General features: G+C 55.3%; 2 protein-coding genes across 13 annotated transcripts in view; one reads left to right on the top strand and one right to left on the bottom strand.

Moving 5' to 3' along the window:
• The window catches only part of MTUS2 (microtubule associated scaffold protein 2), a 496,786-nt gene extending 482,084 nt beyond the window's left edge, over nt 1-14,702 (top strand). For 8 of the 9 annotated variants that reach the window (XM_049701107.1, XM_049701108.1, XM_049701109.1 and 5 more), the window contains 6 exons: nt 1,063-1,168; nt 4,389-4,462; nt 9,069-9,167; nt 10,265-10,384; nt 12,748-12,845; nt 13,918-14,702. In XM_049701107.1, the coding sequence (XP_049557064.1) occupies nt 1,063-1,168; nt 4,389-4,462; nt 9,069-9,167; nt 10,265-10,384; nt 12,748-12,845; nt 13,918-14,131 (711 nt within the window). In that variant the 3' untranslated portion in view covers nt 14,132-14,702. Of the gene's footprint in view, nt 1-1,062; nt 1,169-4,388; nt 4,463-9,068; nt 9,168-10,264; nt 10,385-12,747; nt 12,846-13,917 lie in introns of those variants that run through there. The other variant, XR_007473089.1, reaches the window with a different exon arrangement.
• Nucleotides 14,703-20,429: 5,727 nt separating this feature from the next.
• Nucleotides 20,430-26,376, bottom strand: part of SLC7A1 (solute carrier family 7 member 1) — a 68,881-nt gene continuing 62,934 nt past the window's right edge. For 3 of the 4 annotated variants that reach the window (XM_033416125.2, XM_033416127.2, XM_033416126.2), the window contains exon 13: nt 20,430-25,161. In XM_033416125.2, the coding sequence (XP_033272016.1) occupies nt 25,058-25,161 (104 nt within the window). In that variant the 3' untranslated portion in view covers nt 20,430-25,057. The remainder of the gene's footprint in view (nt 25,162-26,376) is intronic. The other variant, XR_004479862.2, reaches the window with a different exon arrangement.

Raw genomic sequence — 26,376 nt, 5'->3', positions numbered from 1 at the left:
TGATTCACTTTGTTATAAAGCAGAAACTAACACGCCACTGTAAAGCAGTTATACTCCAATAAAGATGTTTAAAATATATATATATAATGAAAAACAAAAGTCAAAAACAACAAAAAAATCCTGGGCTGGCTGCACTACCTGTGATTAAACTCCTGGAAATGTACCATCAGCCAGAGAAACAGCAGCTTCTTGGGAGCAGGTCCCACAGCCTGGGCAGGGGGAGGTCTGCACCGTGATCCGGGGGGCAGGTTCACGGCTGGAACAGGGGTGGCGAGCACACACACACACCTGCCCACTTGCCTTGGGGCTGGTGAGAGGGTCCCTGGGCACTGGTTGCTGGTCTTGCGGGGGGAGGCAAGGGCAGTGCGTTTCAGAGCTTCGCCATGGATGTCAGACAGCCCTGTGCTGACTGCTGGCTCTACCATTTACTAGCCTTTGGGCAAAACACTTCAAGCCTCTCTGAGCCTCAGTTTCCTCGTCTGGGAAATGAACATGAAAACATTTACTTTATCATATTGCTGTGAGGCTTGAGTGGAGAAGCCGAGAGTGGGTAGCTTAATAAATGTTAGCTCCCTCCAGATACCTCGCGTGCTGTAGCTCCCACCTGCTGCCAGGAAGCAGAACGGACCATCTGGTAGGGGAGGACCGTCTTCTGTCCCTTATTACCTCACGGAATGCTTGGTGGAAGGGGAAGGAATGGGGTGGAAGGAAATGGTCCAGAGGGGACCCAGGCAGTAAAGAGGTGGCTTCGGCAGCTACCCACCCCACCCCGGGAGCTGCTTCCCGTTGCATGAGCGGCAGGGCTGTGGCAGTGACTTCCCTGTGACATCCCCTACCCCGCCGCCCCTGACTCCGGGACTCCCGCGTCACCAACAGATCCTGGCTCTGCTGCCTCGGCACAAGGCTGAGGGTGGCCGCCATCACAGTAGAGTGTCCTGCCCTTGACGTTTGGGCCACTGACATTTCCCCTCGTTGCAGTCCACCTCGGTCCTCCAAGCAGCGAGGCCATTGGAGCCCCCGGTCCCTGGCTCTCTGTGTAACCAGAGCTGTGATCTCCTGCAGGTGGAAGACATCACCGCCAGCCATGAGGCGGCTCTCCTAGAGATGGAAAACAGCCACACGGTCGCCATCTCGCTCCTGCAGGATGACCACGACCACAAGGTGCAAGGTAGCTACGAGGCTTGGTGCGCGCGGTGGGCGGGCAGGGTGGGCTGTGCGCACTGACCCTCTCCGGCTGCAGACACGGGGAGCCCTCCCTTTCCCTCTTGCTTCCCTTTCCCTTCTTCCTTCCTTTCCTTCCTGGTGTGTCCTTTGTGTTGCTTCTTGGGTTAAGAAAAGACAGAAATCCAGGACCTGGGTAACTACAGTAAGTCCCCTACATATGAATGAGTTCCATTCCGAGAGTGCGTTCGTAAGTCCAATTCGTTCGTAAGTCCAACAAAGTGAGCCTAGGTACCCAACTAACACAATCAGCTATATAGTACTGTCCTGTAATAGGTTCATAATACTTTTCACACAAATAATACATAAAAAGCAAACAACACAAAAGTAAAGAAAACATGTTTAATCTTACAGTCCAGTACCTTGAAAAGTACAGTAGTCCAGTACAACAGCTGGCATCCAGGGGCTGGCATTGCCCGAACAGGCAAGAAGAGTTACTGACTGGAGGGGAGAGAGGAGGTGGGAGATGGTAGAGCTGAAGGATCGTCAGCAATAGGGGATGGAGGGCAAGCTGCAATGTCACTCACGCCTGACGCTGATGGAATGCACATTCGCATCTTTGAAAGTTTGCAGCTTGAAGGTTCTTTTGTAGGGGACTTACTGTACTTTCCTCTGAAGCCAGTCCTCTCAACCCTGCCTGAATACTGGAATCCCTGGGAGCCTTGGTCCCAGAGCAGGGTTTGGTAGCTGGTCTGGGTTACAGCCTGGGCTTGTTAAAGCTCATAGGTGAATGTAACAGGTAGCCAAGCTTGAGACCCACTGTTCTACAGTAAGTGTAGAAATCCTGGGCTTTGTCTTGTTTTGTGGCCTTACAACCGTCCCACAGGTGTGGTGTTGTCAGGGCCACGCCAGCATCTGATTGGGCCTGGCTCTCCACACCTTGCACTCAGACCACATTCACCATGGATGTAAGTGGACTCTCAGGATCTTTCTTTTTACATTTTTTATAACTTTGACTTATCTTTGGATATGTAGGATTTTATGTGGGTTGTAACAATAGCAGTAGCGTTCAACTAAGTACTACTAAGATTTTGACTGCGAAAGAAGCTTTTTATACATTAACGTGCATTTACGTTATATAGAGAGTTTGTTTTTCAATCTCCCCTTTCCTCATTTATTCCTCCCCAGTCAGCTGATTGTTAAAGTATATGAAAAACAATTAATTTAACAATAGATTAATAAATTCCAAAAATTTGAGAATTAATATCAGGGTTTTAAAATTATTTTAAAATGTTCTTTGTAAACAGCAAGGCCCACTGTGCAGTAATCAATGCTCATGTGATTGCCCCCTCGAGCACCAACGCCGCGCCTCTGGGGACTACCCATACGTGGAAAAGTCCAAGCTGGACGCAAGGGAGAGGAATTTCCTGAGAACTAGTTAAATGCATTACCTGTTCCTGAGAGCGCGTCTCATGCTTAGAGTACCAGCTCCCACCCCTGGATGCACACTGGAACCACCTGGAGAGTTTTTTTTAAAAATACTGATGTGTAGCTCCCCTTACAGAGGTTCCGATTTAATTGCCCTGGGGTGCAGCCCAGGCATCGGGATTTTTTAAAACTCCCCAGGTGATTCTAATATGTAGCAGAATTGGAGAAGCACTCTCTTAGAGCACAGTCTTAAGCATGGGACAGAGTGTCAGGACCTTAAAATAATGAACTACATTATGAGTACATAGATAGTCGCCATGGTTTATGCCACCTAATAGATACTGACTTCTTTGCTTGTGAGGTATAGGGTATCTGAAAATGCCCTAAAGCCCATCACTACACTGTAGGAAAATGGTCTCAGGAAAGGGAACAGGAACGGAAATGTTACAATGAGTGTTGACTTTTGTTTCCGGATTTTCGTATAAATAGACTTGGTAGATTTTTCTGACTAATGAAGTCTCGCTTAGACGCCACGTCCAGGGCCTTTGAATTACATATAATGTGAAGACAATGTGGGCGTGTGTAATGGTAGCTAAAAACTTCATTATTATGGATGGTGCTCTCAATGCCTATTAAAAGTAATCATTTAGACAAAGGCAGGTAGACCAGAAACCCACATGGTTTTATGTCAATAAAATAAGCACAAACTTTTTTCTTTTTTCCCAAATGTAAATTTCAGCTATAACAACTGGATCTCTAAGAGACCTTTAACCATCATTAGTTAAAAGATTTGGGTCAATGGAAACCACAAAGTTTTTCTTAATTGCAGCTTATGCCAGCCGGAGTGATAATTATTGGTCTCCAGTACTCTCCTGTGCTAAGCATATGATCCAGGTTGATTAATGAGACCTTTCCTCTCTCCAGTTAGAACATGAAAACAAATTGCTTGTGTAGCTACAATGAGACGGGCTTCACCCAGCTAATAAGACTATTCCCATCTGGAGGAAAATAGAATCCATTTGCTTAATAACTCTTACATGACATCTCTTGCTGCCTATCTTGCAAATTATCACTGGAATGACACTTTTCACGGAATAGAATTGCTCCAGTCTCCCCAAGAGGAACCAGTCCAATGAGTCCTTCCTTCTGTCTGAGTGGCTTAACATCGACTCTTTGCTTAAGCAAATCCTAGCATCTGTGGTTTCCAGAGTGTGGCCCAGAGGCCACCAAGGTGACTCTGCAGGCACAGCACTGGTCCCGTTCACATGTCCATTCTCCAGCCCATGCCCCGCTCTCCTTGGAAAGGTCCCTGCTTCAGCCCAAGACTGCGGCTTCGTGGTAGAAAAGAAGAGTGATCCTGGGAGGGAAGAAAAGGGAGATTTAACATTAATTACCTAGTGGTTTTACCATTAGGAATAGTTGGAGAATTCAGTGAGTGCTGTGAATGGAGAATCTGACTTGGCCAGGGTGTTGGTAGAGCTGGGTATAAAAGTGAGTGTGTGTGTGTGTGCGTGCGTGCGTGCGTGTGCGTGTGCGTGTGCTCTGTTTGCTTCCCTCCCTCCTTTCTTTCCTCTTAACCCTCGCCCTTTCTCCTATTTCCTTCCTCATCCTTTCTCCCTCTCTCCTAAATAACATTGCATACAATTTCAGACTAATGGAGAGGTCTCTTTAGGCTTAAGTCCACTATATACTGGTGTCCCTTACTCACCTACGTCACTAGTCTTAGCCTGGCAAAAGAATCTTGTTTGATCCCTTTTCAAAAGAAAGATCAGCCTAACAATTTGATGTCTTCTCTCCAGAACTGGTATCTACCCACGAGCTTGAAAAGAAAGAATTGGAAGAAAATTTTGAAAAGCTGCGGCTGTCATTACAGGTTAGTGTTTCCTTAACTCCAACATCATGATAATGGCAGCATTGTTATTCCTGTCCGCAGACATTTATCCAGCACCTACCGTGTACTGGATCCTGTACTAAGCATTGGAATATGGGGGTAAATAAGACTTACTCCCTGCCCTTAAGGAGTTGACTGTCTACTCAGAGCTGTGATACAAATAGTGACAGACCAGCACGGAAGGTAACACATACTTGCACAGAATGAATAATACCGTTAGCGCCACAGGGGTTCCAAGAGACGGCCCATGTGCTTGCGGTCAGAGTCATGTTTGGGGAAAGGGGAGGATTAGGGAGCAGAGCATTCTAGGCGGGGGTAACGGGATAAGGAGACTCATGTAGGGCAGAAATCACAGGACATGTTCTGGGAATTGTAAAAGCAACTTCAACCCCCTGGAGATGTAACGAAGCTTCTTGGCGTCCCGCTTGAAACCTACACAGAGTGTGGGTCTCAGATGCCAGGGGCACTGCCTGGCTTCCTTCTGATCTCGGAGGGGAGAATGGAGGTCTCTGCCTTCCAGAGACCCCAATCAGCTGCTTCTGTGAAAAGATGTTGACTGCCCCCAGCCCTAGAGAGGGGCTGCCTGGGAAGCCAAGGGGAGGCTGGTAGCCCTGCTTCCATTGCCAGCTGTGGACGTCCCAGTCATAGAAAGATTACCTTTTAAATATTAGGGACATTCACACCTGGAAATTTGGAAGGTGATTACCATAATTCTAATACAAAGGCAGGAGTTTTGTTTCTTCAATGGCTCACTTTCCCCAGGCAGTGTTTCTCGCACAGAGCCTGCCCTGCCGAGAAAAGAATCTAGGATTATGGGGTGTCACACTATTGAGTGTACTATTCAAAAGTTTTTAAATGGGAAACCACCTGCTGCAAACCCACCCCCGATCCGTCGATCCATGGACCCATCGGGGGGCCTCACATGCCCACGTGCTCCCTGTGTGGCTTGTCCTTGGCAAATTAACCCCAAACTTCTTTGTGTACCCCACATCCCACACCACCCAGATACATTACCCTTAAGGAACACAACCCAGGAAGGTAACAGCCATACTGTGATGTATCAGAAAACCCCAAACGGTCCAAAACCAAAAGAAGGGAGAGTTCTGCTTCATCCATGAGTCTTCACTTTGCCACTCACATCACACAGTCATGAAATGTGCACATTTTAGTGGTAACTCATGGGCAGAATCCATTTGAGCTGGAGATTTTCTGGTGTGAGGTGGGTACAGTTGCTTAGGCCAGTCTCCTTGGGCTACTGACAGCTAGAGAAACAGGTTTGGGGTAAAAGATTTGAGTTTGAGGTTTAAGTCCCCACTGTACCTTCTCTTAATAGCTTTGAAATCTTGGACAGCTACATAAGCTGTAAACCTTAGTTTACCCATCTGTAAAATGGGGATAATGCCAATTCCTTCCTCAAAGTGTGAGCAGCTTAAGGGAAATAATATGTGTGTCAATGAAAACATTAATCAATAGTCAATCCAAGAAAGAAATGGAGAATTTTATTTGAGCCAACCTGAGGATTAGAACCCAGGAGACAGTCTTTATGTGGTATACAATGGAATACTACTCAGCCATAGAAAAGAACGAAATTTTGCCATTTGAAGCAACATGGATAGACTTGGAGGGCATTCTGCTAAATGAAATACATCAGAGAAAGACAAATACTGTATGATGTCACTTATATGTGGAATATAAAAAACACAACAAACTAGTGAATGTAACATAAAAGAAGCAGACTCACAGATACAGAGAACAAACTAGTGGTTACCAGTGGGGGGAGGGCACGTAGGGATGGGGGAGGGAGGTACAAATTGCTGGGTGTAAATAGGCTCGAGGATGTGTTGTACAACACAGGGAATATTTTGTAATTGCAATATTTTGTAATAACTGTAAATAGTAACCTTTAAATATTGTATTAAATTTTTTTTAAAGATTAAAAGACAAAGTGCTAAGGACTGTCCCTTACAGGTCAATGCACAGTTATATAAATTTTTGAGACAAAGGGTCTTACATCAAAGTAACATATTGACAGTGTACGTAGTCCAACAGGGCAGGTAGTGGGTCGTCGTGACCCCTTACAGGATTGAGAAAGGAATGTTAGCTCCTAAGGAGTTACCTTGCTGGCTCCAGGAGAAAATTGCTTTTTTTTTCCGGTGAGCAGGCATTCCTGTGTCTTCTAAGGGGATCTAGTTAATGTATAATGCAGATGCACCGTGCACACTAAAGAGGGGTAGTGGCCCAGATGGGCAGAGAGAGAATTTTCTGTTTAAAACTTTTCTGGTCCTGCCTTAAAAATAAGTTGATTTCATCATGTGTAAAGGGCATAGAGCACTAGGCAGCAGCTAGTGCTATTATAATAGTTTCAGGCGTTGTTACATTTGCCACCATCATCATTATTATGGGGCCGTTGGTTAACTCCAGGTGGTCCATGCCGGGCCAGGTCACCAGCTGGGTCTTGGTGCTCTTACCTTGGCATAAAGTAGCCAATCCAAGTTGAAGAACAGCACGTCCTGTCTGATTGCTGGGGCACCATTGTGTGCCTGAGGATCTGTTTTGAATAATGGCGAAGAAAGCAGAAAAAACACAGTGTGATAGTTTAGATGCCACCTAGATGGTACTTGCCTGAGTGTTTCACTGTTTCACTTTTTAATGGAGGACAAGAGGCTCGAGAGGAATGCTTGCTCTGACGAGGCTTGTATAGGAAGTGGGTAGCACTCCAGTCATTTTAATTTTTGCAATAAAATAATAGCTAATATTTATAGAGCACTTACTGTATGCCGGGTGCTGTTCTAAGTATTAACTCACCACCATCCTCTGGGTTAGGTATTATCGTACCCATTTTACAGATGGGGAAACCTGGACACAGTGGTTAAACTATGGAGCGCTCCAGTCATTTTATAGTCACGTTCTACGCATGCGTGCTGGGGCCCAACCGGCTGTCCTGAGCCCTGATTTACACTCGCTGGCTCATGTGCCTTCCAGCTCCCACTGACACTGTCCTGCCCTCATGCAGCAGCATGTGCACTTAATGGCACTGTGGGGGGCTTTTATTTCTTAAAAATGAAATGGAAGTAACTGGAAACAAAAAAGGAGAGAAGGAAAAGGAACCCGCCAAGGCTGGGTTCTCTGTGATGACAAGAAAGCGGTCGAGCCAGCACGTGCTATGTGGCAGTGCTCTCGTGGGCAGTTCCATCGTTGACCGCACCCAGCTGCTCACATGTGGTGAGCGGGGCCCTCTCTCTTGCCAGGAGTGTTCACGGGAAGACCTCAGTCCCTGGGTTTTAATGTTACAGAAGTGGTGATGGGGGTGGAGAATTTTGGAACACGTGGCACCAGCAAGGCACCGTCTCTTCCCTCTGCTTGGGCGTCAAGGCTCTGCCCGGCTCCCTCTGCTGCCCGCCGCCATCGGTCAGGGCCGGGGCTGCGGGGAGAGGGCTCAGCGTGGTGGCACCTGCGCTGGCAGCAGGGCTGGGGCCCCGGGCCTCCCCACACACGCCTCCATTCTCTCCACCTTCACACACAGAGCAGCCCCGTGGCGGGCACGTGCTGGGATGGGGGTCAGGAGGGCCCTCCGGGTCGGGGGGGAGCGTCTGAACGGGACAGATTTCACTCACGTGGCAGCTCAGGCCAGGGGCCTGCCACCCAGGGCCGCCGAGCGGAGGCCAGAAGAGGGCCGGGGGTGAGCGGGAGCTGGCTGTGGGGGAAGAGCGGATGTAAGGTGGGTTGGGGGCAGCGAGACGAGAAAGGCGGATGCGGAGGATGCAGACGCTGCGTCAGCGGCACTTGGTCCCGAGGGCGCGGGGTTTTACGTAGGGGGGTGAGGGGCTCAGGCTTGCGCTTTAGAAAGCTCCCCCTCCCCCGCGCCCCAACCCTGACTCCCCCCTTGAGGGCAGACGAGTTGCCGGGTCCGGGACAAAGTCAGCGAGTGGCTCCACCCGGTGGAGGGAGTAGGATCAGGAGTGTTTGTGGATCCGGGTACTTGACGCAGGAGGCCGCATCCTCCCGGCCCTGCCATTGCTGTGTTTAGTGTGGGGGGAGGGGCTCGGGCAGAGCCAGAAGTCAAGGTTGGTTCGACAGCTTCTGGCTTGAACTTGACAGATGAGCACAGTTCTTCTCTGAGGTGGATTAACCGTCCTTCCTGAAGCGGGGGGCTAGAGCCCCGCCCAGACTAAGATGCCTCTGCTGATGGGCTGCTTTTGTGAAGTCGGATGATAAATTATTAAACGCCTCCGCTCCGCAAGCTTCTTGCCTTCCTGGGGGTGGGGGGCGAGGACAGCTCTCTGATCTCAGGAGGCGCTGAGTCGGGCCACCTGCTTCGAGTGCCCCGCCAGCGTGCGTGCACTTTCCGTGCAACAGAAACACGCATCTGTCAGTGTTCTGTGGTCCATTCTGGACAAGGCACGGAGGCAGGGAGACTGGGGCCTCTCCCTGCTGCATGCGAAGGCCTTTTGGTGGAGCCCGGTGGGGGGGACCTCTGATCTGGACGCCTTGGGAAGAGCCCCCAGGGCAGGGTGGTGGCCGTCATCACCGCCTCCCAGGTGTCACGTCTGCAGGGGACCAGGCTGGACGTTTCATGTGTTACCTGCAGGACCAGGTGGACACGCTGACCTTCCAGAGCCAGTCTCTGCGGGACCGAGCCAGACGCTTCGAGGAAGCTTTGAGGAAAAACACTGAGGAGCAGCTGGAGGTATCATGCGCTTCCGGTCTCCCAGCACCCGCAGGGCCCTTGGAAGGCAGTTCTGTTGGACTCCAGGAAACCCGGGGCTCCCCCAGCAGTCACCCGAAGGCAGGGCCCCTGTGCTGATCTGACGCCAGAGCGACAGCGGTCAGGGCCTCCCGGGATTTTAAGCATGTGCCTGTCAGCACCTGTGCTGAGTCGGGATGGCCCTGGGTTCTCCATCTAAGTGTTATTCTTGCCTCATTGTACACGGCTCCCCAGCCCCTGTCCCTGGGCTGCTGTGACGAGCTGGGCCTGGAAACACCCCACCCTGGCCAGGCCCCATTCCAGCCCCACGTCCCGTTCCCTCCCAGTGCCGCCTGCAAGGGAGGCATCCCTGAAGCCCCAGTTGGTAGGGTGAGGGGTTTTTCCTCAGGCTGGCACAATTCCTTCCCTCTGATGTAAGGTGCCAGATAAAACACACGAGGCAAAATACACAACACCCAGTTACACGTGAATTACAGATCAGTGAGTTTCTTAGTAACAAGTATGTCTCAGGCAATACTTACGTGAAATTCCAACATAATGGAACATCCTGTCTTTTTATTTGTCACATCTGGCAACCTTATTCTCACATTTACTTTTCTACAACCGCCTTTTCTGCTTCTTAAACCACTTTGCTCATTTCCTATGCATGGCAGGGGGCGGGGCCCTCCATGGGCACAGTTGGGACCTTTCAATCCCCACCTGTCTGTTGAATCAAGTAGTCTGCGTGAATGTTAAAAGCCAATGTTGAATGTACTGTTTTTGCCCGCTGAATTCCCTTGGGGCGATAGGCTGGTAGTATCCGGCCACCCCAGGATCCGACGTTTCAGGGAACGACGGCTTCATCTCTCCTGCTCCCCAAGGAGCTGGATTTTCAGTCGCTCCCCCAGTGGAAACTCGTGGGCATCATTATCAGGAAGGCTGTGAGCACTGTCTCCCTCTCGCCCTCTCGCTCTCATTCTCCAGTGCCCGTTAGGAAGCTTGTTAACGGATGACTAGATTGCGCTGAATTCATGGTGCTGGTGGATACTGGGCTTCGCCGGGCTGCCTGGTAAACAGCCCCTTGCTCTCCGCCCCTGTAGATTGCATTGGCTCCTTATCAGCACCTGGAAGAAGACATGAAGAGTCTGAAGCAGGTATTAGAGATGAAGAATCAGCAAATACACCAGCAGGAAAAGAAGATCATTGAGCTGGAAAAGCTGGTGAGTCGGCCTCTTACCTTGGGAGGCCCCAGTAACCTGCATGATATCCCTGCTGCCACGGTGGATGTCAATATTAACAGCACCCACGGCCCCATCCAGGTGGGGGCCCTTACATGTCCGGTGCCCACAAGTGAGCAGAAAACGCCTTTCTTAGGAAGCCAGGAGTTCAGAAGTCTCAGAGGTGGCCTCATTTGTAGAAACCCGGAGGCCGTCTGATGCCCCGCCCGGCTCCGCATCCGCCTCTGTGACGTGCCAGTTCCCCCCCCACCCCCCGGGAAGGTGTGCGGTGAGCCTGCATCTGTGGAGCGAGGCTGTTGTGCACCAGGCACGGCGCAGACACGCTGTACGCTTGTGTTCTTTAACTCTGACAGCAATCCGCTGAGTAGGTGCTGTCAAGAGCCTCCTTTCACAGATGCGGAGACGGAGGCTTAGGACGAGGTCATGTCTCACCCAGGGCCAAACAGTGGTCCAGCCCAGGCGTGAGCCCTGGGCCAGAGCTCCAGGCCCCGGCTTTCAGCACACGCTCTGCCTCGCCTTTCAGCCTGGCTCCCGCAGAACTAGCAAAGGGCACCCCTTTGGGGGAGTAGAGCAGCCAGAGTTCACTCCCCGCCCCTGTGGGTGCGAGGGCTGAAGCCGAGACAGTCATCCAGAGTCAGCAGCAGAGAAGCCTGCCTCCAGGGAGATGCCATTCTGAGGGGAAGGTTGGCCCAAGGGTCGCAGGTAGATTAATTTTTTCTTTTTTATTATATTTAAAATAAATTTTTGATACTCTAAAAGGAAATATAATTTCCTCTAAAAGGAAATTATATAAGAAAATTAAAATGACATATTTCTACACTGTTAATATTTCCAGAGCCTTTCTTCTGTACAAGTGTACACACCCTAATATACGACCCACACATACATACGAGTGTTTTGTATCCTGCTTTCTTTCAGTTAGCAAACCCTCAGCTTACCATCTCAGTAACTGATCACCTCCTCTAACTTTTCAAGTACGGAGTGTATGTCTCGGAAATGTCCTTGAAGCCGCTATATCCAAACCAGGAGCTGGTCCCAGACCACCTGTTGCATTCAGTCGGCACGTCCCCCTCCTGATCTAGCACCGTCCCTCTCTGGGGACATCTCTCGCTGCACGGATGCCTGTCAGTCAGGATAAGGGCAGACGGGGGTGTGAGTGCCTATTGCCAGCATCAGAGGCAATGCTGGCGTCCTGGTGCCCTCGAGCAGCCCAGAGCTTCACAGCAAGGCCAGAGCTAAGGCCAGCGGGGGGCTCGCGAACAGAGTCCTCCCGTCTCAGCCCTGCAGCCCTCCTGCTCCAGGCAGGGCCACCTGCATCGTTATCTGGTCAGCCACAAGCCTCCGGGCTTCTTTGGCTGTATTTAGCCATGCTCCAGGCCTTCTGCAGGTACGCAAGAGTTCTCATTCCAGAAACCTCTCCAGGCAGAGGGGTGGGTAGGGGTGGGGGGAAGAACTGATTTAATCACTTCCCATTTCCTGGGAGGGCCTTGCTGAAGGGCAGGGGCAGAGCCCAGAGCCCTGATGCCTAAGCCTGAGTCATGGAGAAGTGGCGGTTTTCTTTAAAGATTCCTCTAGCATTTATTTCTCAGTGCATCTTAGAATGGAGCTCTACTTCGGCTAGGTCTCAGGCCCTGGGGACACACCGACAGAGAGAGCGGGGCGTAAGTTGCAGAGGAGTGGCAACCACAGAGGATGTTCTCTTCTGGTCGTGTGCCGCGCTGGGCTCGAGCTGCACGTTCCCGGCTGCCCAGAGCCTCAGAAGGAAAAGAGCGTGTCCATGCTGTTTGCATTTCCAGCCCTCCATTAATTCAGAATGTCGTAGAATGCACACAGGCCTGGCCAGAGATGCCAGTGCAGGGCAGACGGGCTGACGGGAAGAACCGGGGGACCCATCAGCCGCACGGGGTCCAGGTGGTGCTCGCGGCTCGTTTCCGACAATGGCAGGGGTCTGGGGACACTCACTGTGAGAGATACATTCTACATAGGAATCCAGTACAGGCACACACATAAGTTGTATATATACAGTACATGCAACCCACTATATACGCTAATATATACACACACATAATACACCTAAGAGGGAAATATACACTGTATCTAAAATACATACAACAATACTTCTACTACACACGGTGCACTCTGGTATTTTCTTTTCTGTTTTGTTTAAAAAAGAAATGCTGGTCCCGTCCCTCTAACCTGATTTTACAACCGACTGATGCATTGCAAACTGCGGTTTGGAAAACACTGTTCTTGATAAAGTTCCAAAGCCCAGAAGCCAAGGGCATTGGTCTGCCATCTGTCCATAGGGCCTTGCTGAGCAGCTCTTGACACTGCGTCTTTTATAGGCAGAGAAGAACATTATCCTGGAGGAAAAGATCCAAGTTCTCCAGCAGCAGAATGAAGACCTCAAAGCCAGGATCGACCAGAACACCGTCGTCACGAGGTAGGTGGGCCTGGGCGTCGGAGCTTCCAAAGCATGTGTCGCCGACAGGATGGCTTTGCTCTTGACCTTGGAGCGCTCTGCTTTTATCCTCACTCCTCCGAGCCCCGAGGCTTCCCCACGCAGGCTCTTGGCACTCCCGCGCCGCGGGCAGCATAGAACACACCGCTCTGAGCACCCAGCCGATGCCCGGGCTCCGCAGAGCGGTGGGTCCCACCTTGGTGGAAGTGCGTGACACCAGCCAAAGCCTGGGGCACAGCTGGGAGGTGACGGGGATGTTTCTGGAGGAGGTTTTGGAGAGGCTGCCAGCTGGGGGTTCCTAGGCTAAAGAGAACCACCGTGTGAGCCGACGCCGAGCTCCATCGCGGGGGCCTGCGGCTGCTGCGCCAGCGCTGGGCCAGGGGGTCATGGCAGAGGAGAGCTGGCCTGGCCAAAGGGCAGCAGGGAGGGGACGCACCAATGCAGCTGCTCCCCAGGGACACTGCTTCCATCTTGGTGCTGCCTTGCTCGGAGGGCCCCAGGAAGGGAGATGGGGGGCAGACCCACTGCTGTCACGACAGAGGCACAGAACGCCTCGGTTCCTTTTTCATTTAGCATCCATTAGCCGCAAACATCAACTAAGCATCCGTTACGCACCAGGCCTCAGACTGGGTGCCGGGCACTCGAGGAGGACCGCTCTGGGGCCTGTTCTCCAGATGCACAGACCAGAGGTGATGGCTGCCAGAGAGGCCCCAGCCAGGGGCAGGGCGTTCCACACCAAGCCGCACTTCCCGCTCTCTCTCCCGGTGGCTTCTGCTCTCTCCCCTGGCCCCCAGCGCCTCCCCTGACCCGGGCAGAGGGGCTGTGGGCAGATCGGGTGTTGGCGGAGGGTCTCTGGGAACGGATGTGTGGCTGGGATGAGTGGCAATCGCGTTTCAACCCCGCTTCTTGGTCCCTGGGGTCTGGCAGGACCCTGTTCTCCCCGTGGGCACCCACCACCTACCCCCTTTCCCTGCAACCCTCGGCCTTGCAGACCTCAGGTTAAGTGCCTTCCGGCGTGACTGCTGCTCGACAGTTGCTTGTTCTCCCCGTGCAGACAGCTGTCAGAGGAGAATGCTAACCTCCAGGAATACGTGGAGAAAGAAACACAGGAGAAGAAAAGATTGAGCCGAACCAACGAAGAGCTGCTTTGGAAGCTGCAAACGGGGGACCCAACCAGCCCGATTAAACTGTCCCCCACGTCCCCCGTTTACCGAGGCTCCTCCTCCGGGCCCTCCTCTCCCGCCAGAGTCAGCATGACGCCCAGATGACGCCACCACGCTGCGGGTCGAGCTGTGGCGCCTGGTCCACGAGGGTTTCCGCCTCGAGGGAGTGGTGACCGTGGACCGGCCCGACTGACCCTGCGCGCATGCCCAGTAGCTGCATAGCTGCATCCTAGGCAGAGTCCTTTTCTGATCCTCGTGTAAGACTGTCCTGGTACTGGCACTTCGGAAAGTGTAAATGGTAGCGTCTGATGTGCAAACGTTTGACCGTAGTTAGAGCCAAAAGAAAGAAACGCCAACTGTTCTTGAGCAATGAACTTTCACTGCAGAATATCAGGTTAGTTACAAATAGCTCAGTTTTGAATATCCATTGAATAATCATTGTGTACTGCACCGATATGTGTGTATATTTAGATATACGTATATACACATGCAGCGGTTCTGAATTGCATTTTTTATAACATGAAGTGCTGACATATTTTGGTGAAGGTCAGCAGTTTTCTAACTCGTGCCTAAGAATTATTGGGAAATGAAAATGCATTTCTATCTACCTTCCCAGGAATATTTCTACCCAAAATAGAAAAAGGAAAAAAAAAAAAAGATACAGAGAAGCAGCGCCTTCCGACCTACCACCACGTGGTACTCTGTTCAACACCAGCACCGGCCGTTCACGAACGGTACCTGCCTTCGGAACAATCAGCTTCTTAGTCCACATGATGTGAGGTCACCATTACTCCATCCGCGAGTTTCAATCATTAATACTTCTGTCATGAGCGGATAGGGGGCAGCAGTGGGAAACCCTGAGGGGGTGAGGAGTTTGGCAGATGTCACTCATGACAGTGGATCATCTATAGTCTTGTAAACACAAGTTCTGCTTTTTTTTCCTAAATGGCATCTTGGAATCCATCATTAAGCTCTTTCATCTTTGGGAAAATATGGAAGCACATGACCTTATAGGTTGAGGGTGAGAGTGACCTTGGAGTTGGCCAAGACCATTCACGCTCCGTCCTCAAGAAGGAAGACCGCTAATAGGGTCTGTGTTCTGACTAAGCATAGGGTAGGAAAGCGTACTCTGCCATCCTATTTGCTTTACTCTGATGTGATGCTGAAAATGGTCAACTCACCAAAATATGACCCTCAGCCCCACTTCACTGGCACCCCCCTTCGGTCTGGTTCCGTAACCCAACCTCATTCCTGTGCATTGAGAAGCTCAGGGGTTCCAGCAGGGGCTTCCAGAAATCCTGGGGGATCAGCTCCAAGCTGTGCTAGACCATCACGTGGCCTCCCAGAAACCCAGGTGCATTTTCTGCCGGGTGATCGAGCAGTGCCACAGCTGACAGAGGTCCCATCCCTGGCCCAGGAGGTTCTTCCACACAGAGGAAGGAGCCCGGGAAACAGCCAGCCAGCGGTGGCTGGCTTCTGGACTGGCGTTTGGCTCTGAAACGGTAGAATTAGAACCTGAGAGGTATTCCTGTAGTGCTGTGCACGATTAGAAGCAAGACACACAAAAGAAAGAAGCGGTTTCAACAGTTGATATGGTGGTGACAATGATGCCTTTGTTCACTGTTTGTGACGAAGACCCTGCACTTTTCTCCCCAAGGCCCCTCAAAATGGTCCTGAGCACAGGACTGGCTCTGAGCTTACCCGAGGCGGGCGGCCTCATGAAGGGTTGCTTCGTGGGCCAGAGCCACAGAGCAGGGAAGAAACGGCCCACGCAAGGGCTTGGCTGGCCCAGAGCCCTGCCTGCTCTGTGAATACGTGGCCGGTGTAAAGACAGAGCTGGTCTGTGTTCCTTGCGTGAGTCAAGGTTGGGCTTCCTGGCCTCGTGTACATCTCATTTCTAGCAAACCTCCAGGTGTTTGCCCATCCTGGGGACATACGCAGGAGTATCCACTGAAGAAACATTTTTTTCCTTTAGTGGCTCTGCATGATGCTGTGATGTTGAGTTGGGCCTCCCATTAGAGTAGATCATGCCATGTTGACGAGACACACACGTGTTTATTCTTCTAGCAGGCACACCTGCAGACACGATAGCTCAGCCCTCTGAACTAGGAGCTGCTTCCCTAACGGCACTTGCTAAATGCAGTTACGCAGCAATACAGACACCAGTGTTATGTTAGAATGGGGTCCAGTGTGTTAGCCTGTTGCAGTCAAAGTTGTAGTGGTGTTAGAACGAAGCAATCCCTCACCAGGTGACTAGAGCGTGGCTCTAACCAGCCCTGACCTTGGGTACTTGAGCTAATTCCCCCCTTGCCCTGGCTTCATTTCCCTGTCATGGACGCCCATCATATACGGCTCCTATCCCAGAATACGAGGGGTGGCGGCCACCGGGCCCCTTCTGTGCCTCTGCAGCCCCCACACTGTTAGGACTTGGACCTCTGTCTCCCTGGCGTCCACCTCCCAGGCCAGAGCTGCTGCCACGCAGAGATGCCGCAGCCTCCCCGCCTGCCACTGACAGACCCGCGAAACCGCACCAACCTCTTCCTGGCGCGTGGGACCCCGTCGGCGCCCTGCCCTCCCGCCGCCCAGCACACACCCGGCGAGGTTCTGGCGGGGTGGGACACCTGGTGGCCATCTGAATGGGGTCGCTCGTTCCTCTTACGGCCCCTGCGGGTTCTGTGTTGCCGATTTGTGTTTGAAGCATATTAAAATGAACCTGAGGGACCTCTGTGACATGCACTTGATGTGACCGTTGGCCTGGCCCTCCCAGGCTGCAGGAGGTCCGGTGGGGTCAGGCAGGGAGGTCAGAAGGCCGGGCTCCCCTTGTGTGTGCGCCGGCTGCCGTCACTGAGTCTCCCCCCCACTTGTGTGTGCGCCGGCTGGCCATCACTGAGTCTCCCCCGGCCTTGTGTGTGCGCCGGTTGCCATCACTGAGTCTCCCCCCGCTTGTGTGTGCGCCGGCTGGCCGTCACTGAGTCTCCCCCCGCCTTGTGTGTGCGCCGGCTGGCCATCACCGAGTCTCCCCCCACCCTTGTGTGTGCGCCGATTGGCCATCACTGAGACTCCCCCCCCACACCCTTGTGTGTGCGCCGGCTGGCCGTCACTGAGTCTCCCCCCCCCCACCCTTGTGTGTGCGCCGGCTGGCCGTCACTGAGTCCCCCCCGCACCCTTGTGTGCGCGCCGGCTGGCCATCACTGAGTCTCCCCCCGCTTGTGTGTGCGCCGGCTGCGATCACTGAGTCTCCCCCGCGTTGTGTGTGCGCCGGCTGCCGTCACTGAGTCTCCCCCCGCCTTGTGTGTGCGCCGGCTGCCGTCACTGAGTCTCCGCCCCCCACCCTTGTGTGTGCGCCGGCTGCGATCACTGAGTCTCCCCCACCCTTGTGTGTGCGCCGACTGCCATCACTGAGTCCCCCCCCCCCCACCCTTGTGTGTGCGCCGGCTGGCCGTCACTGAGTCTCCCCCGACTCGGCGGACTCAGGATCCCTGCACCCATCTTCCAGCCCGGATCCTTCAGCAGCCTTGCCCAGGCTTTGGGGGCTCAGCGGCTCTGCTCCGTCTCCCCCGTCCTGGGGAGGCCCTGGTGGGTTGGAGGAGGTTGGAAAAAGGACACGAGATTGAGGCCAGTCCCCTCACCGTCAACGTCGAATTCAGACGTGGACCTATTGCTTCTACCCCAGAGTGAGCTCGGTCTGTCCTCAAGCCCGTCCCTTTGCACCCGGCTGGTCACAGAGCTCTCCTCTCAGAGCACTGGGAAAAGGCCCACCGGGCTTGGGGGCCCGTGGTCACAGCACTGCCTTGTCATGCGCTTTCTCATGCCCTCGGGGTTCTCGGGGGCCAGGCCACTCCCTGAACCTAAACACGCTCACTTCCCCCACCAGGGCCTTCAGCCTCGGGGCCTGCCCTGCCTGGGGTCGCAGGCTGGTTCCCTGTGGGGTTTGGAGGGACCTCCGGAGACTCCAGCCACTCTGCCCTCCCGAACCACTGCCGGACAGGAGCCCCTTGGCAGGTGATAGAGCCCCTTGAGTTACTCCGGACCCGCCAGCACCACTGCCGGACCCCCTGGGTCACCCACGTGTCCAGGTTATCGGCGACGGCTGCTATTCATGATCTGCTTGTCAACCCGTCCCAACCTGTTCGTTTTTTCTGGGGTCTTGTGCCACCACCTTTATCATACCCAGCCTGCGTTGTCCTCCCCGTCAGCACAGCCGCTTAACAGAGGGGCGCTGGTGCCCGGCCCACGGAGGAAACCAGGGTGGAGGGGCCTCGCATCCGTGGAGAGCTGTGTCCCGCACAGCTGTCTTGCCGTGGCAGAGAGCCTTTTGAAGTCAGCGCTCGGTCCCCGCTGTGCCAAGGGAGGCCACGGCCGGCTCTCCCTGCCTGCGAGGCTGGAAGGAGTGAGGAGAGCGAAGCTCAGGTAGAAGCCGGGGGGCAGGGCGTCCCACCCGCTGCTGTTCTCACTCCGTGGCTGCATCCGGGAACGGGCACCCTCGCATCGCATCCCTGCATCCCTTGTAGGCAAGAGGCAGGGTCCTGCCCGCTGGGGAGTTTGGGTCAAATGCTCTAAACAGTCACCACCACCATCACAGGCTTGAGCTCATTCGCTTAAGTTTGCTAAATTTTTTTTTTTTTTTTTGAACCTGTCTGCTTTTCTCAAACCTCTTTAAAAACAAAAGCAGGACACCTGGGGTTTCTTGAACGCCCAGCTCTGTTCCTTCCCCCTCAGCATGGGGGACATGCAGGCGAATTTGCCTCCCTCACCAAGTCTGGGCGAGTTTTCCAGAGACAGCACCACGCGGGATAAAGTGCGGTGCAGCCTAAGCTGGGCCCCTCTCGTCCCTGCGGGATGCCCGGGTCCCTCCCCACAGACAACCCGGACAGGCTCAGCTGCTGCTGTTTCACCTGCACCCAAATCCACGTAGCAGGGGCTGCGTTAGCAGACGCTCAACAAGTAACCGCACGGCTTCAAGCAGTAAAGATGTAAAGCGTCCGTGGGAAAGTCCGACCGCGCAGCTTCTCCCGGCTCCGCACCTCAGTCCTGAGTGCCCGCGGATTGGTGATGAGAAGGAGGCCAGAGCTCACGTCATCAGCGGACGTACCACCTGCTTTATTGCCGAAGCCCCTCTCACATCGCAATTTTTCTGGCCGTATTTATGGCTTGGTGGACAGGCTTATACAGTAAAGCGAAACGATGCCCCTTGGAAGAGGGGCGGACAGGGCTACCCCGGGGAGGTGTCCCCGCCCTCCCGGCCGTCTGGTGGCTGAACAGCACCCCCCGAGGAGTCCGTGAGATTCCTCCCCTTTGCGGAGGCTGGGCTGTCCATCTGACTTACCAGACGTGTTTCATCACCAACTTGTGCTCCAGGTAACTCCCCACCCCCAGGCCTCCGCCCCCCGCCCCGTCAGGGTTTCCTAGGAAACTGCCCGGAAGCCTGGCGGGGGCGCTTCAGGCGCCCGGCCGCTAGGCGGCAGTGTGGCGCCACGGGACTGGCCGCACCGCGCCGAGGCGGGCTCCCGGGAAGACTTGCTCGGGGGCGCTCCGGGAAGCCGGCCCGTCTACAAGTCGGGGTCTGGGTTCACGGGCGCCTGCCAGTTGTCACAGATCGCCTTGGGGGCGGGGGAGGGCGGGGCGGCTGAGGGCAGGAAGGGGCACCTTGCCTGCGTTCGTCCCCGCAGAGCCCTGGGGAAAAGGAGGGAAAGCGTCCACGCGGTCCAGGCCTGGTGGGTGGTTCACCGCGCGGCCGACAGATGCCCCTCACGTCCCTGATGCTGAGCGTGCGGGGCCGGCAGCAGACCTCCCAGCGTGATCACGCCAAGCCTCAGGGCCTGGGAATTCAGGCCCCCTTGACTGAGTGCGCCTCCTGTGTAAGAAAGCGCTTCCTTTCTCAAGCGGGGCGGGGGGTGGTGAGAGATCAAGGATTATGAGAAGAGCTACAGCTACAGCCCTCCCCATACCCTCCCGCTCCTGCGCGCACCCCACCCTCCAGATGGGTGGCGGGCGTGTGGCGGGCAACACAAGGCCAGTGCCCAAGGCAGAGGGATTTGCTGCACTGACACCCAAGTCCTTCTGCAAACGAGCAGCATCATGCCCCGCAGACCCACTGGCAGGAAGACCTCTGGGCCCAAACCCAAGCCAAGTCCGGAAAAGAGTGCAAGGTGGGGAGACAGCATCAGAGGATCCTAAATGAGGGTCGAGGGGTTCCCTGGCCGAGGCGCTAAAGCCGGAATGAGGATTTCCACCAAACGGCTGAAGGAGAACGAGACAACGCGACATCCTTCCGGTTGTGGGGAAGCAGGCAGATTCTCAAGAAGCAAAGAGCAGGATCTGAACTCCCTGCGGGGCACCCACCCCGGGGCACGCCCCCCCCCTCCCCCGAGCTGCCGGAATTCCTGAGCTCACACTGAGCACGCCCAGGCCATAGACGGAATTTATTAGGATTTGCGGAAGCATGAGAGGATGTACCACAAAATAGCCTGACTTTACAACATGAAGTACGGTATCAATGCACAGTGTTGTCAGCAAAACTGGGATACAGAGCAGAGGTTCACATTTTTTAAAGGCGATGGACAACATCTACTCTTGTCCTTAAAATAAAAACGGGGGGGGGGGGGAACCAGCAGAGGCCAATCTGATTTGCAGTTAGCGTCAGAATCTAAATCTAGTATCACAATTATAAGAAACTATAAGAAAACTATTAGAAAAATAGAACATCAAACAAGCAAAAATATTATACAATTTACATAATAAAAAACACACAATTCTCTTAATAATGGCTCCACGTTCAGTAGAAGAAAGAGTACTGAAGAAACCACAGCTCTTCAGGTTTGATTATAAACCAACCCTCAAGAAGACCATCACCCTTTGTGCTCCTTAGACCCATCAATGCTGAAAGGCACAACGTAAGCAGGAAACTTATCTTAAATATATAACTTCTCCAATGGGAAAATAAGTCCCAAACTTAAAAAGTTTGTCATCAAGAAACACAAAATCATACACCTTGTTAATAATTTAACAAAGTCTGAATGCATCTCCCCAGCCCTCCTCCCCGACTCTGGAGAAATCCCATTTGGACTTCAAGCCAAGGTCTTCCATCTCACGGGGGTTTTCAGCAGTTCAACACATTTACAAGGTGGGCCGGGGGGGGCTCCGGAGAACTGCGCCCCCAAACCCTTGGCCAGTCCACGCCCCTCTTGGAAGAGCACTGCCACCCAGCGAAGCAGCGGGCACAGAAAGACTGGGCCATAGTGATGAACGGGAAGGTCAGTTGACTTTTTTCCCTGGCAGCCCCCATTAGGTATTGTAACTACGATGACGAGATACAGAATGTATGTAGCTTCGTGCGCCACTGGACCAATAAAGCATTTCATTACCCAAAAAAGTCCGCAAGAGTCTGACAAAATGTACATCTTGCTCTCCCTAAGGAGCCTTACATACAATACTCTCATTACCAAGGCAAACAGATGCATTTTAAATTACACCTAACAATTATGCACAACATATATTCAGTTCCGTCTGAAGTTAACTCACACAAGCGTCACACACCTGCGCCCAGAGTGCGGCCATGCCGGCCATGCCTCTCCATCCATCCTACAACACTCGGGCCACCGGGCCCGGCACCAAGTCCCCTCCCTCCTGTCTCCACGGGGCTGGTTCTCGGGTGCCAACAGAACAAGCGGCTCTTAATGTGTCAAAGCGGGGCATCCAGGTCAGGAAAGACAGGTCCCAGCATGAAGCCAGGCAGCTTTTCTCCAGCAACGAGGCCCCGTCAAACGCCCGTGGGCTCGCCGACAGTCTGGGTGGGGCCGTTAGGAGACGTGTCCACACACCCGATGCTGACAGCTCTGCCTACAACGTCAGGCTAGACGCCATCCTAGGCGGGACGGCAAGACCTGTCAACTCACCCTGCCTGCCTGGAGGACGAGGTGGAGGAGAGGAGGACGAGATGGAGGAGAGGAGGCCAGGTACAGCCCCGTTCCCCCCCCCCCCGCCCCCCGCCCCCCTGACGCCATGCACAAAGCACAGCAAACACGTCGTGAGGCTCCTGCTGGGCCCGCCCCCCTCTCAGGTGTGAACAGATGTGTCAGAGGTGGAGAAGGGAGTGCCGCGGGCCCGGGGGCTCCGGGTGGGCACAGAAGCCTCCGCAGTGCTGCTGCAGTCGCCAGTGGACACGGCAGGGCAAGGCCCGTGGTGTCCAAACTACACGGAACCAGGAAGCCGACCACCTGATGGACACGGACTCAACGGAACAAAACCTAGCGTGGGGGAGACACAAGTGACCCTGACGACAGTGTAAACTCTGCAGCTTCTGCAAGTCGGCCTGGAAAGGTGCTCCATCCCGCGGCCCTCTGGGTTTGTAAAAGCAAAGCCGGCCCAAAGTCGGGCAGAGGAGATGCGAGCAGGTGAGCCGGGAGCCGTGCGGAGGCTCGAGCTCCTGCCCGAGGCCCCCATCCCCCACCCCAGGGCGGGGGGTGGCTCGGGGCCCACTGCCTCTCCGGAGACCCCGCACCCCTCACTCTTTGGCACAGGTCCCGGGGACCCCGCGTGGGTTTTCACAAGGCCGTGGACACGCAGGGAGGGGGCCGCGGGCGGCAGGAAGGGGCGCTTCCCCATCACAAGCGGGTCTTTCCAATGTGACCGTTTGGGGCTGGTGCACAGATAAAAGGAGACGCGGTATCCCCGAAGGGCGCGTCACTGGAAATGTGGAACTTCTGACTCTGCAGGAAAACGTAGCCAAGCCGTGGAACCGAGTGCGGGAGGGGCTGGGATGTGAAACCGTCGGGAACCTCCGGCAGTTACTTTTGGCCGTGTGTCTGTGTCCGTGTGTCTGTTTGGCAGGTCCTCTGTGTGTACGTGTTTGTGCGCGTGTCCAGCTCAGGGCCAGGAAGGAGGGGTGTGATCAGAAGGCCCACTGACTTCGGAGGCGCCGCCCCACGCACAGAAGAGAAAACCCTCGGCAACGGCATGAAGACCCGCTCTCAACAGGCCCCGTCCCGGGACCCCAGGTGCTCTTTCCGGGGGAGCGCGGGGGCCTTCTCAAGGCAGCCACTGCCCTTCTGCGCGGCGCCTCGCGGCTCTGGGTGAGGAAGGGGACCACGTGTCAGGACGCGCTCGCCCCGTGAGATGCTGAGACACACCTTGGCTGGAGAGCCGCGAGCGCTGCTGGCGGAAACGTCAGTCGTGCAGTCTGCTGGGGGGCGCCGCACGGGGAAACGCCAGCCAGAACGAAAAAGGGAAAGAACACCTCAACCTGCCACCTTTCTGGGACACCCTCTCTCCCTCGCGCTCTCTGCCTCTGTGGAAAAACAGCAGACACATCACGCAAACCAACGGCCAAGAGGCCCCAGAGGACGGCAGACACCAAACCCCACAAAATACGTTACTATTTATCACAATGTTGTACCAAGCAAAGCACCAAGCTACATAAATTAAATACCTTTCTTTGGAAATCCAAGCTTTGGGCTCTTACAGTCCTCCCGCTGGAAGATTCACAAGTGACACTGAGAATAAAGCTTCCATGAGCGACCAGAGCGGCCACCAGAGCCTAGAACGAAGGCCGACCCTGCCAACTGGCTGCTTCACTCATTCTTGCATTTTCCTCCAAGAACTTTTTGGGGCAGAGGGAGAAAAGCCGAGTGCCATCAGTTCATCAGGCTTCTTTCTACCAGGTTTGTGACAAAGGCCAGAGGGAGAGGATATGGGGAGCGAAGCTTCCAAAGCAGCGTTTACACTTCCCGTGGAGTCCAACACGCCTGCCCCTCACCTGCCAACACGGGCCCTTCCGTCTACTGAACTACACTCTCTCGGGAAGGCAGACTTGGCCCGGCTACCAGAAGAGTCCCCAGGGCCTCGGGAGGGAGCGCCGTGTGCACAGGGACACACAGACACCGAGGCAGGGGTGCGGGGCAGGGTCACCGACCCGCACACAAACCCGCAGCGTCTGGACCACACCCACCCACACGAGAGGCACAGTAACGTGACCCCAAACCGTGTCACGTGCAGACCCCGCACCCTGGACAGTTCGGGGTGATCGCTCGGCCGTGTGCCGCGCCACTGTTAAGCGCCTGCTGAGTTCAGTGGAGTGACCGATTCACAGCGGCAGACAGGAGGACTCCACGTGAGGATAAGACACGAGAGGGGCCAGAAGCAGCTGCAGGGCCACGCCGTCACTCAGGATGAGCGGACGCCGGCCTCGGAGACCTTGAGACCCAAGAAACCGACCTCCGAGCGGCAGAGGAGGACTCAGGGCGGAGCCAGGACCACAGAAAGCGCTGTCCTCCGCTCGGCTCACTCGAGGCAGGTCCTACAGAAATAGTGTCACATTCCAGTTACTCAGGACTCGGCCGGCGCTGAGAGGCGCCAGAGCAGCAGGAACCGGCCCGGGGCCTGGGCTGGTGGCCGCAGGAGGTCCGGGTGGAGTGGCCACTGCCCTGGCCCCGCGCAGAGCCCGGTCCCGTGGCCCGAGTGTGCAGTGTGCGAGGGGGGCCGGAGCCCCTGCCTGGAAGGAGGGGGGGTGGTCACAGTCCTCACGGGCCCTCCGGAGACAGCTCAGCAGAAGCAGGAGAAGGAGACCGTCTAGTTTTCCTTCCTAAGTACACGCTGTCCTCAGGCTGGGGGCGGCACAGCTGGGCACAGACCGTGTCGCGGTGCTCAGCTGGCATCTGGGGCGGCTGTTCGGGGCTGGGCGGGGAGGCGGGGACTGGAGTGTCCAGCACAGTCCCTGGAAGGGAGGCCGGACCGCTCAGGTGATGAGAGGAGGTGACCTCCATTCTGCCCAAGGCCGCAGCAGCAGGGGCGCCCGGCCGGCGAGGAGAAGGGCTGCTGTCTTGCTCAGAGAGAGGCTCAGAGGCAGGTGGGCAGCCTCGGCCCCGTGGCCCCAGCTGGGAGCTGCCAGGTGATGGGCCCAGCGAGCCGGCCTGAGCAGGACACGCAGGCCGCGGGCCGCCCCATCGCGGCACTGTGCTCTCTGGGTGCGGGCGGGTCCCGTGCATGCGCAGGGGGAGCGAGGTGCTGCCGGGGCCTTGGGGGCAGGGCTGTGCGTCACTTGCAATGGTCCAAGTGACCGTCAGGAGTCCTTGCTGGGTCGGCGGCCAGGGACGCCTCCTCGCTGTGCCAGAGACCATAGCCAAAGTAGATGAAGAAGCCTGCGGGCCGAGGGCAGAGACCGGGTGTGAGTGGGCACCGTCGGGTCCCGGGAAGCAGTCCCCGCAGCAGCCTCTGCAGGCGGCCCCGCCGGGAGGCCTCGGCAGGTGGCGGCCCCAGGCAGGGCCCCCGTGGAGGAGGGCGCGACTCATCGTGCAGGGTCGCCTCTACGCTCAGCAAAGGCGCATCCTTCTGGGCAGCCTCAGGTCGGGGGAGCGGCTGGGCTCGGGGCCCCGGGGGCGGGGTGGGCGCTGGTTCCACAGCCTCATCTGCTGCCCACCTGGCGGGGTACCCCGCGGCCGCTGGTGGGGGGCCAGGACAGACCCTGCAGGAGTCACGCTGTCCCCGCCACGGCGGACTTCCCAGGGCACTAGGGCTCCCCAGGCTCTTCGCGCCGTCTGTACAGCCCTCGTTCTCCCTACCTGAGTGACTTAGACATTCAGGTAGCCTGGGACTGCGTGCAACCCGTGAATTTAGTCATTCCAGTGAGTGTCAGGGGCCACAGAGGTCCGTGCTCCTAACTGTCCCCCCACCCCGGGGCCACCTTTGTGCCAGTGACACAGGAGAGCAGGCCTTGAAGGAAGGACCCAGCCACCAAAAGCCCTGGGACCCAGGAGCGTGTCGGGGATGCTTGGAAGCGGGCGTCCTCCGCCTCTGCCGCCTCCACTCCCGCAGTCACTGGGGCTGGGAGGTTTGGCCGCAACACGGCCTGGAGGTCACTGCTCTCGTCAGTGGCCCCGACCGGTCAAGGCCAGTCTCCCGGGCCTCGGCCCCCGGCCTCCGACACTACACAAGGAACCCGGGTCCATCTCTGCAGCGCCTGCTGTCAGAGGCCCAGAGAGGGGCCACGGTTGGTGCTAAATGGGGCCAGCACCCAAAGGGTGACCCCCCTGCTTCCCACAGGCCCAGCCAGTCCCCACGGCCCAGTGTTTGGGATGGAGAGCAGACTCACGGGCTCGTTCTGAGAATGTTAAGCTCTGGCCCGAGATAACTAGTTCAGACAAAGGCTTTAAAGTTATCTAAAAGGGAAGGGAGGACCCACAGCCTACCAGGAGCTCCTCACTGTCAGAGAGGAAACCGCTGACTACGCGTGTTTTCGCTGTGTTTTGAAATCTGAAACGGGGGCGGCTGGAGGGCACAAGCCATCCAGCCAGTAGCAGGGAGGACAAATGAGCAGCTCAGCATAGGCTGGCGGGGCTGGGGGCCTCCAAGAGTCG

This window comes from Orcinus orca, chromosome 18 (genome assembly GCF_937001465.1).
Source record: "Orcinus orca chromosome 18, mOrcOrc1.1, whole genome shotgun sequence".
NCBI lineage: Eukaryota > Metazoa > Chordata > Mammalia > Artiodactyla > Delphinidae > Orcinus > Orcinus orca.
This window is presented reverse-complemented; position numbering and strand designations above follow the sequence as displayed.